This window comes from Caloenas nicobarica, chromosome Z (genome assembly GCF_036013445.1).
Source record: "Caloenas nicobarica isolate bCalNic1 chromosome Z, bCalNic1.hap1, whole genome shotgun sequence".
Taxonomy (NCBI): domain Eukaryota; kingdom Metazoa; phylum Chordata; class Aves; order Columbiformes; family Columbidae; genus Caloenas; species Caloenas nicobarica.
The window spans coordinates 29,533,542-29,545,861 of NC_088284.1; the positions used below are offsets into that span (position 1 = coordinate 29,533,542).

The window sequence follows — 12,320 nt, forward strand, 5'->3', positions numbered from 1 at the left end:
GTCAGTATCTTTTAGTAAAGAATTACTGAAAAAGGTTATTACTGTCCAGTGGAGGATGTAATCACTGTTCTGTGCCCAGTGCAGTCTTGAATGGGATCCACACCATTTTATGGCAAGGATGAAGAATGTTTCTCATTTCAAGAGAACCTCTGGGTGTATTTGGTGGGCCACACACTAATGATGCATCTGTCTTGTTTCCTCAGTCTCCGTTCCACAGGGATCTCCATTTTCTTACAGTTTTCTGCAGCATCTTGTGCTATTTAATGCCCAGCCATTTCACAGTGCATGTTACTACTCAGGCCAGCATCTCACATTGCTCGGTGTTTCCTCCATACTGCACAGCACCATGCTGCTTAACACATCACATCCCACACTATACAGATTATTTCTGATTCTTAGTGCTGCAACATGGCAAAGCACCACCCTGAAAATGGCATGTCCACACTGAATGGCTTATCCCTGATGCTGCTTGCACACTAATTTCATTTAGATGGGGAAAAAGTCCATTTCATTCCTCTATTTTAACTCTTGGTTAATAGAAGAACGTAGTCCTATCACACATTTAGATTCTTCTTCTGCTGTCATTTCAGGGCCATTTATTGGCACAATTATTACGCACTAATAGTAAGTCAACTACTAATTAACTTGGAGTTATGTTTGCATTGACAAAGCATACACTGGTATCTTCAGGTTTTCATTCTTCTGTTTAAAAAGTGAAATATATGCAAAACTTTCTATAACACACACTTAACTTGAAGGCCTTTTTAAAAAATCACCTTTGATCATTAATCTTTGCTTGGTTAATATTTCTATGAAATACAGTTTTATGTATTTTTTCCAAGTTTTATTTCAGGCAGGTATCTTTACAAGATAATCAGGTGAAGTATAGAAGTGGTTTTTTCCTGGGTTATCATTCCCTTTAACTGTGGACATTCTTAGCTTACAAAGCATTCTAAGTTGGTCAGTTTAAAATGAAGGGGTTTGCAAGGATTTTTTTCATAGTTTGGCATCTTGGGTCAAATGTTATATGTGCTTTATTTAATTTTATCACTGTTCTGCTCATATTCCCAGATTTTACTCTGAACCTCCTTTTACTGGTAGCACATGAAGAGAATCTTGCTTCTTAGTGTCTACATCCACTAGTTCTAGGTCTTTCACAGGGTTACAAGTAAATCTTACATTAAATATCATGTCATTCGTTGGTGCATGTGTTCTCTCTGAATGTGGGACTGAATCAAAAACTTTCATGTAGTCCAGCCAAACTAGGTTAGACTCCTTGTTAGTTAACATTTTAATAGGCGTTTCAAGCAGAAGTTGATCCTCTGTTCCTCTCTTGGAAACTTTTGAAGGCTCTTACCTTTCTTTAATTTCTTAGGAGTAATGGTTTTGCTTTCAAGGTTTTTCTGCTAGTACTTGGCAGTCTTTTACTCCCATCAGTGTCCTTGATGTCTACGTGGCCTTTCTCAATTTTGTGTGTACTGTAATTCTGCAAGAACAATATTCCGGTTTATGCTTTTAAAGCTCTCAAACGCTGAAGCTGGTTGGAACATACAGGCACTGCTTAATTGCAAATAAAAAATAACTGCTTGTTTGAATTATTGTGCAGTGGCTTCTTTCATAAAGAAATTGCTCTGATGTTAGCTTAGGAGTACTGAATGATGCCTGTGCCTAGATAGGTCTTTTGAGAAGGGGTGCAAAGCTGTAGAAAAGACAGCTCTTCCTCTGATCCACGGAGCAAATCACTCTTAACTAGAGTCTAATTTCCACATTAGAATAATTTTGATCTTCTTTCTAATTGCAATTGGCTCTGAGACTTTCCTGACTCTGCATCTTACCATGATTACAAACCTGCCTCACAGTCAATCATTACCCTTGAGTCCTCAGCCATTTTGCCTCTAGCTCCCTCATTTACTTAATTGGCTCATGCAAGTTGTTTAGCTTGCAGCCAATGAGACAGGCAACTCACCTATACGCATTGTATGTTTCCTTTCTGACCAGTGCCCATCAAAACCAATCAGCAAAAGCTTGCTTCCCCCACACACACACTTTTGGTTTTGTGCTAGCTTTTAATTTTGGTTTTGTCCTTACATGGCTGGGTTGGAGGGGGTGTTATTATCACAATGTGTTAGTGTTTCCTAACTTCTGCTGAACTCATCTCTGTCATGTATTAAACTACTTTCCACACTTTCTGTGCCGTATTATTTTCCACTTTTTTTGTAAAAGAAACAGTATTATAAGGCTTCCTTAATTCTAAAATTACCTACCTGTAATCAAGTCTCCATTGCCTTTTGCCATTCTGTTCTGGTAGAGGTTGTCTGTGCTCTAGGTGTGGAGACAGTCAGAGTTAAACAGCGTTACTGGTTAGTTCCAATGCGGTGCTGCTCGAATGCTGTCTCCTACAGCATGAGCTACGCAGCTATTGCTGTCTTGGACCAGCTTCCATATACGCAAGCGAAGCTAGGAGCTATCCCCAGCCAGACCTACATTGGCTGCTTGTCAGTATACCCTAATTGCCTCTGCAGTAAATTTCAGTACACACTGAGGTTTTCTGGGCCCATCTCAAGTCTGGCATGGAGAAAATCAAGCTGGAGTAGTAAGTGCTGAGGTAAGCGCTGCAAGAGCCACACAGTTACTGATGCTTAGCATTGCACAAAAGCTTACATTTGGACACAATGCTAAACCCAAACTGTCTCCATGCATTTGTGTCACAGCAAGTCAGAATTTATAAGCCCTCTTGGCACCTGGTATTCTGGAAAGTGTGATGCAAAGCCTGACCTGGACTGGCAGGAGGAGTGCTTATGCAGAACGATAAATTCTGCTCTGTATCTTTAAATTCATTCCACAGTACCCATACTGCTAGGGCTTATTCATTATTTACTGTGTTCAGTATTCCAGGAAGAAGAGGTCTGACTATAATGAGAGACAACAGAAATCCAAACCAGTAAGCCATACATATAATCATCTCTGAAACAGATCTAGAGATTCCCATCTCTACATTAGGCACAAAATAACAATTGTCCTTAGTATTTGGTATGCCAGCATCAGGTAGTCGTTGTCTGCCATGGCCTATGAGTGTCAAAAGTGGTCTGCATAATATACAGGTAGTGGCTATGCAAATTAGATGCAAATCAAGCAGCTGCTCTAGTACAGAGTAGTATTTATTGGGTAGAAATGCATCAACAGGTGTGCTTAATGTCAATAATAGATGTCTGGAAGGACTTGCAGGATTAGCATTGCAGGACTAGCAAAGAGGTAGGTACAGAGCATGGTTGAGAAGGGAACATTAGGGAATTAAGTATCGATACTGGAGCTTGCAAGAAGTCACTGATACAAGGCAGCTTATAATTAGGGCACTTAAACTGAGATCATTAGGCAAGGATTGGGAGTTTAGAACAAGGGGCGTGAGAGAAAAGTTCTGACACTCTGACACCCTCCTCCGTCTTGGTTCTTTTGTGGTGGGTCTTTTGGTTATTGGGCTGTCTTGGATTCTGTTAGCTGTGAAACAGAGAAGATGGATAGAGAAGCTGGAACAAAGTCACTGTCTCCTGTGTAGCTCCCATAGAGATTAAAAAATAATATTTTTTTTAAAGTCAAAAGCCCTGGATGCCATTAGTATAAAATCTTCAGATTACATGGAAAGGTTTAGTCATCTTAAAAGAGCAAAGCAGGAACCTGGCAATATGCACAAGTTGTTACACTTATATGGCCATGTACACTATTCGGGAAGTCCAACTATGTCCCCCTACAGATATATAAATGCAAGGAAATCCAGAGTATATGTGCTGGTAAAAACAGTAAGTTGCGAAAGATGTTAGGTGCTCCTAGACTTTCTGCTCTAAGATTTAGATTCTGCATTGTATTAATAAAGTTGTGATTTGTTTCAAACTGTGAGTTGTTATTCTTACTCACAAATTACCTTTCAAAGGCAGAACAATCCACAGGTTATTTTAAGAGATTTTTGGTTTGTTTTGCCTTTCTTGGCACAGTAACCAGGTATTTTGGAAATAAAGTTGTAAATGAATTGTTAAAATTTGTTTTAAAAGAAGAAATCTGATCACAGTACAGCTTTACTCAGCCTTTTTGGTTTTGTTATTTCCTTCTTGTACTATCTCATATGATTTTTGTTCTCCTTTCCCACAGAGTGTTTGTTGTGACTTTCCTGTCATATATTTCATCATCTCATAAAAAGTAACCTGTATTAAAAATTAAGAATATCACCAGTGTGTACCAACTTCTCAAGAGTTATTTAAAGTCACCTTCCTGTCAGTTGGTTTATACCAAAACAGTTATGAGCTGAGCTGTGAAGAGATGTTTTCTTTTTCTTCTTGCAGACTGCAAATGATAACCTGAATACAGACGATGAACATGAACTAAGAGGAGATAAAGAAAGCTATATCTGTGCAGTGTGCCTGGATGTTTATTTCAATCCTTACATGTGCTATCCATGCCACCACATCTTCTGTGAACCTTGCTTAAGGATGCTTGCCAAAGACAATCCAGCCAGCACTCCATGTCCCCTGTGCCGCACTACGATTGCCAGAGTCTTTTTCCAAACAGGTATAAAAATGGAAGTTTTTACAATACAGAAAAATATTTGTAGCTTTCCTTCCTGTATTTCTGGCCTGAATAAATATGCAGTTTAAACTATAGTAAAAGCCTGCTAACCAAATATAGTCATAGAAAGGAGAAGGAAAAAATAATCTGAAATTAGGCATATCCGAAATACATGGATAACCCATTGTGAGGTTTTCTTTGTATTTTACTCTGCCTAGGACTATTCCACACAGGCTTTCTCAGTGGCAAGAAACTACTCTGGATACAGATTTTAAAACTTTTTGAAGTGAAGTTCTGATATTTTGCATTTCTGTGGTTTCCTCTTGCTAAATAATCACAAACTCCAAACATAATAAGCATTTTCTCAAAATATCATACCAGAAAAACATTTTTTAAAATTACTGACTTAATTTCACACACAAAAATATTATTTTTTCTTGGGTTTATGTATTTCGTTTATCTACAAGTGAAAATAAAGGCTGGTAGAACCATGGAATCCTCCTAACTAATCTTGTTTTTAAATTCTCCCTTTCTGAACTCTTACACCCTCATCTCTAGTGTTCCTGACTTTTTAGCTGTAAGAAAGCATGGTGAGTGAGTGGTGGTGTCAGAACGGGTACAGGGATAGAAGAGGGTAAGTAGTGCTGTAGATGGTGTACGTGGAACAGCATGAGTCAGACTTCTATGCCTTGAGCTTAAAAAGGTAAATTCAAGCACCATGGATAAAATTGTACAGTGATATCTGAAGCTAGGCCTTTTACAGCACTCAAAACTGTGCACAGACAAGTCACAAAGTAATGGAAATGACTCAGCCATGCAGGAGTGTTTGTTTATTTTTGCATGCTGCAGAAATCCTGCGGCAATCCTCTTTAAACTGCAAGAGTGTTGTGATGATGACAGGTTGAGGAAGCAGATTAAAGTATGATTTCTTATTGATCAGCAGAGCTGCCCAACTTCTATTTCTGGTTGTGGACAGACTCTTCCTCTTTACAGGCACAACTTTGTATAATCTGATGGCAGACCAGTTTGAGGAACTGACTGGGCTAAATAAGAATCCATTTGGAGGAGAAGGAAGAATTTTTCAGACAAACTAATTGCCCCAGGATGGTTCGCTGGGGAGCTGCTGGTGGCCAGGGATAGGGACTGACTGTGTCAGCACTACAGCAGAGAAAATTGATGGAAAGCTGCAGCCTGAGCACTCTCAGCGCCCTGCCTGGCTGATGTATAGAGGTTTCAAGCTATTCTCATTTCATTTGCTTGATGTTTGAGGCACCTTTGGATTTGATGTACAGACGAAGTGCGTTTTACCAATAGAGAATTGCTTTTAGTTGTTATAGGGTTATATACGTTTTTAAAAAGCTATTTAACAGATTTTCTGCAGTAAAATACTGCTGAGAGAGCACAAAGGAAAAATATAGACACTTACTAAAATGTATTTGCAAAACTTTTTGACACACTTAAAGTACTCTCATTAAAGTTAAATATTACCAAGATTATTTGTAGTCTGTGAGTACCTAATATACAATATGTAAAAATACCTGATGAGAGGGAATAAAGAAAAGGGAGCCAGACTCTTCTCAGTGGTGCCCACTAACAGGACAAGAAGCAATGGGCACAAATTGAAACAAATGAAATTCCACCTGAACACAAGAAAACACTTCTTTCCTGTGAGGGCGGTCAAACAGGTTGCATAGAGGGAGTGTGGAGTCTCCATCTGTGGAGATAACTCAGAACCCAACCAGACATGCTGCTGGACAACCTGCTGCACCTGACCTTGCTTGAGTAGGGTGAATTGGACTAGTTGATCTCAAAACATCCTTTTCAACCAACCCGTTCTGTGAAAATATTAAAAAGGTATGTCTTTTTTTGAAGAAAAGTATTTGTGTGGCTAAAGTGTGAACAGAAATGTCATAAATATATAAATAGTCTACTGTAAATAGAGAGCCATAACAGTATATGAGATGTGTTTAGTATTAACAGCTTCAGATCAGAGAAATCCAAATGGCCTTACAGCAGCTACTTGTATATTGCTATTGACTTAGCAATATATTTGAAACTAGATACACTGAATTTACTTTGTTTTATTATACATATATTAAGAAAAATATTTTGTCATTTCCTAGTGCATAGTAAATTGAGCAGCTTTTAAATCAACTGAGAAGTATTGATGATAATATATCCTTAGAGAAATTAGTAAAATCAGCACATTTAGGAAGATGGATGGTGCCAGACAAATGTAAAGGGTAGTAATTCTTTTTTTTACTTTACTAAGCCTTTTTAAAGTTATGCTAAAGTCACTGCTGCTATAGGTTTTTGCAGCCAGCAAAGCAAAGTCACTAGCATTCTTTACATATTTCTCTAAGGCTACATCTGGAATGTCTTATTTGTTCCACAGTTTTATTCTGGATACTTTCTTCAGCTTCTCTTTTGTATAACTGCATTTTATTTTACAAAGATATCTCAAAAAGAAAACATTTAGTGATATATTCAGAATTTCATATTTTAGCTCATACAGTTTTGCAAACTGAACTGCAACAGAAGGCTGTGTGTAACATGTCAAAAAAAAGATGAGGGCTAACAGGTCAATTATCTACCAGTTATGAAGAAAAAGAGGGCTTAACCCAGAGCTACAAAGCCAGATGCAACCCACGAGGATGCTTCCTCTGGCCTGTTGCCCTGATGAAGTGAGGTTTTTCCACCAGTGCACTTGAGAGTGGGCTCCAGTCTGGGGGTTCCAGTCTGCGTAAGTTGCTCTTAGAGTGTCTGCGTGCATTTCCATCTTTCTCAAAGGCTTTCTTAAAAGCCCTTCTCCCATCAGGATAAATTCACATCTGGCCAGGTGGTAGGGTGCCCGGGATACACCTAAGACAACAGCTTTTGATCTGATTGCAGCAACCCACTTCCAGTAACTCTGTCTTTTAAATGCCCCTCCTATTGGGCGAAAGAGTGAGCCAGGGATTGGCTTCTACACTTCCATTCACATAAAGCCTCATTTGTGTAAAGCGTTTCCAGGAAGGACCAGATCTGGCACTCATGTAGATTTAAATCCACCACTTTTGAGAAAGGCAGGTTCATCGAAAGCCTTACCAAGCAACCTTCTAGAAGCCAGGAAGACTTGTCACCACTGTCTTTTCTGAAAAACAGGGATTAAATGCCTCACCAGAGTTTTCAGTTTTTAAATTTGTGCAGTGAAGTTGAAAGAACTAAATCTATTTTTATGGATTTTAGGAGAAAACCAAAGTGTTCTCGATGCTGTGAGAGACAGGCAGAGTCTCATCAGAGGATGTTTCTCTGAATCCGAATAGTATTTAATTCAAATGTGTTCAGTAGCATACAAAGCTCTTACACAAAAATTAAAAACCACTAGTGAAACTACACAGTTATTCCTTTTACATTTAGGAGAGAAAATGGCCTCTTTCCCTTCACTGTCAGAGGTTTGTGGGTGCAGTAGCACTGTTCTCACATAACGAGATAGAAGGATTTGGAGACTTCTGTACCCTGCGTGTGTTGTGCAGCCACGTTCCACCTGCATTCTTACACGGTAAAATAACAGGATAATTTTTAGAATAAGACCATATTTTTTTTTTTTCTTCAAATCTGCTATTACCTTCTTCTTACATAAAAAAGCTACTGCAACCAAAGGGCGTTTGGATTTTTTCCTTCTTTCTGGAGCCAGCTCACAAAAAGCTTAGCTTTCTCAAATTTTCCAGAGAAAAAGATTTGATCCTTTCATAAAATATTTTTTGTTGAAAAATTATATGCAATTGCAATGAACCAGGTAAAGTAATAATACATAGGCTTTTTCAAAGATCTGTGAAGGCCCTTTTCTTTCCCTTAAGGGACAGAAGGAATTATGGTAGCGGCTGCTATCATAATATTACTATTCGTCTGGAGCCATGGTGGTCTGAAGGGCCAAAATGTGGGAGGTTGAAGTTTTTCCGTGTTAACTACTAGCTTAGCAACTTCGTCTGTTATCAGCAGATCGCTTATTTTCTGTGGTAGGAAAATATGGTTATTTTTAAATTGTTTTCCATTGCTGTATTGCTATGGATAGGTTAATTTTGACAGATTTGAGTTGCAGTCCATGTAGATATTTCCCCAAATTTTATACTGAGAAGCTGGTGATTTCTTGAGATTTGTAAGTTATGACAACTCTTGCAATTTATCATTAACCGTTCTGCAAATGTGTTCTTAATTCCTGTTAATCCACAACATTTAAAAAATCTCCAAAAATATTTTCACTGTTCCCCTCTCCTTGCACTACTGACTGTTACTGAGTGATGCTGTTAAACAAAACCAATATGAACTGAGAATTAATGCCGCAATCAGTTTGATAGATGTAATTTTCATTCATAGAGGTCATCATAGTTTTCTAAGTTAAATAGCCTGTTTTATTATGTACTTAATTTTGCTAGAATTTTATGTCATCTTTTCTAAATGCCTTTTTTTTTTCAGAGGAACAGAATCAAACAGCATGTTTAAGAGTTTTTCTTGCTATATCTGGAAATGCTTGGGGTTATGTCATTTTAAAACAATGTAAGAGATCTTATAATCAGAAAAAGGAGTACACAGTAGATACGGCATTTTTATTTGATAGTATAAATGTATACAAATTATTGTTGTGTTTGCAGCATTGATGTGTACATTCTTTTCCATTAATTATCGTAGAATTGAACAACTCAACCAAATCTTTTTTCCCTACGGAATATTTGAAGTTAAAAGAAAACTTTCAAAAATCAAATTCTGCAAAATGGCCTCTACCAAGCTGCAAGAAAGCCTTTAGAGTTTTTGAAGGTAAGTTTTTTAATTTTTCCTTAAACTTCATTCAATATTGAGTATAATACTTGAAAACAAGTCTCTAGCTAATGCATGCCTTAGGAAATCAGAGATGGATGATTATTAAAGTAGTACTGAGTTAAATTCTCTTGGGTCAGTCGTACGCAGTGCTTTGAATCTAAAAATAAACTGCAAGTTGTGAAAAGCCAATTTGTGTGTGTACTTTTTAATTCATTCTTAAATCTTTACTTCTGTGAACATTATCAGGATAATTGTATGTAGTTTTCTGTTTGGAAAACATTGTGTCTGCATAGTGGAATGAAGAAAATTACTTGGGCAAAAAAGTTACTACTTCTGAGTGTGGTCAGTAAAAACCTCTCTAAAAAAATTCAGAATCAGTATTTTATGAAAGAAATCTCAGACCTCATCTACATTTCCTTATATAGCTACTTTCTGTAGTGCTGAGTCTTGATAGCAGATATATTTTTCCTGTTTGTAAGAACAGTATAGATTGCTTTTTAAAAGTACTTGGAAAAAATAAAAGAGGACATCCTTTCATTGTTCCTTTTGTGAGTCTACCCAGGCCTTTCTATGGGTGAAAGTTGGTGAATTCTGGTCCTCCACTTATAAAACTGTCAAACAAGGTCATTATTTGATACTGAAAATAACAAGAAATGCTCCTAGCTACCAAAAATAGGCAGACTTAAGAAGTCTGAGGACTGTAGATCATCTTTGGTATTACTCAGAGGGGAAGCTGTTGCCAGGAAAAACAAAGAGATGAGTATTTCCTTTCTCTAACAACAGTTAATGCAGTGTGGATGTTGATGCTGAGCTTATTAGTTTATTGTGATACATTATATATGCAACACAGTTCATATATGTTCCATAGTGTCCTATGAATTATGTCTTTCATAAATATGAGGAGCTACCATGCTGAGCTTTGTACAAAACATAAATAATTAAAGGAAGATCTGGAGAGGTAATAGAGCTTCGTTATTGTGCTACCTGAAAATTGGGCGTGTCGTACCACAAAGGTGATTCAAAGTATTGGATTTATGTGTCTCCAAAGGATAGCCTAAAAGTCCCACACTCAATGGGGACATGATTAAATCTCGTTGATAGGAAACCTGAACCACATAGCTGTCTGAAACTTTGTCTTGGCCTTCTTCAGTGCAAGTGTCACTGCCATGTTTCCATTTTCTGACTTTGTATTTGAATAAAAGCTATTGCTGGATTTGCGTCAGTTCAGAATGCAAGTGTATAATATTTTTTTTCCTGGACTGCTTTTTTGGGCTTACATCTAAATTTGTGCTTGGCAACATCTAAACTTCCATATTTGGTTTTCTTAACTTTGCTTATGTGCCATGCCTCAGGAGGCTCCCAGGGACTTTACAAGCATAGAAGACTGAGCGTACTGGCAGCAAAAGGCTTCTGACACCAAAGTAGATCAATTTTGTTTAATTAGTAAGGTAGCAGCCTAATAAGATGTTAGATTTGCAGAAGGCAAAATATAAAGAATGGGAACAAGAACCAAACGTGTACATGACTGGACTGAAAAGGAATTTTATTAAAGTGCTTGGATAGCAATGAAAACATGCAGTTTTGAATGTGGAAATAACTGCCTCTGTATAAGACAGCACTGCATTGTCAAAGAAGAAATTCTGTGGCCCTGTTAGAAATGCATCTGCTCTTATGTCTTGTTCATATCCAGCAGGTTCAATGGTCACTGAGATTCTAGCAGCTCATTTCAAGCTTCGTATGATTCTAATTTTCCATGTGACAAAACCTCTTCCACAATATTATTTTAATACTCTGGACATAAATATGGTAAACTTTGAACAATAAACCACTCATTAGAGACGCTAGATGTGATAAAATCAGACCTCAGAACTAAATTGATATGCCAGGAGGTAAAGACAGCCGTTGAGAAGCCTAGTTTATATAGAAGATTTCTCACTTTGAACTAATTTAGACTTTCTGAACATCACAGGACTACTAGATAAAATCAAGTGTCTTTCCTTTTTTCTTACTTTTTTTTCTGAACTGATTGTCATAGTTTAATCCCAGCTGGCAATTAGGACCACGCAGCTGCCCACTAATGTCAGCCCCAAGCAGGATGGAGGAGAGAATCAAAATGGGATTAAAAAAATTATGAGTTTATATAAGAACAGTTTAATAGAACAGCAAATTAAGAGTAAATAATAAAAATAATTAAAAATATAAAAATAGAATATACACAACAAGTGATGCACAATGCAATTGCTCACCACCCACAACACCAATAGCCCGTCCATTCCCAAGCAGCAGTATTTGGTAGCTGACCAACTCCAGTTTATGTACTGACCGTGACATCATATGGTAAGGAATACCTGTTTGGTCAGCCTGGGTCAGCTGTCCTGGCTTCACTCCCTCCCAGCTTCTTGTGCACCTGGCAGAGCACGGGAAGCTGCAAAGTCCTTGACTACCCAGCAACAGCCATAAGATCAGTTTATTATCAAAATTCTTCTCATACTAAATGCAAAACACAGCCCTGTGCCAGCTACTAGGAAGAAAATTATCCCAGCCAAAACCAGGATATGGATTCACTGAAACCAACACATTTTGTAGTCAATATGTGAGTCTTCTTTCATATGAAAATTTCCACAAGGAATGTAGAATTATCTTCTAACTAGGAAAATCCCCAAATATCCATACCTTTTGAGTTTTTATACAAAAAGTTAAGAAACCTCAGCACTGTAGCACTTTTGTGCTTTCAAGATGATGAAAAGTGATCCAGAGTAGTTTATCCTTATACTGGACTGTATTATCTTTTAATTAAAATCATTAATAGAATTGCCATTTGTTTCATAAACAGTATATATGGCATTTCTCTGTATATGGTATGTACTATTTGGCCAAGGATTAATGATAAAATGGAAATGCTATTCAAGAATGAAAGCAAAGTTTCTTTTACCATTCAGATTTTTAATATAAGTTAACAAACTAATTTT

At 37.4% G+C, this 12,320-nt stretch overlaps 1 protein-coding gene across 1 annotated transcript in view; it reads left to right on the top strand.

Annotated features, from left to right (window-relative positions):
- Positions 1-12,320, top strand: part of RNF180 (ring finger protein 180) — an 81,651-nt gene that overhangs the window by 51,413 nt on the left and 17,918 nt on the right. Inside the window, exons 5-6 of the mRNA XM_065656783.1 lie at positions 4,332-4,557; positions 9,223-9,348. Of these exons, the coding sequence (XP_065512855.1) occupies positions 4,332-4,557; positions 9,223-9,348 (352 nt within the window). The remainder of the gene's footprint in view (positions 1-4,331; positions 4,558-9,222; positions 9,349-12,320) is intronic.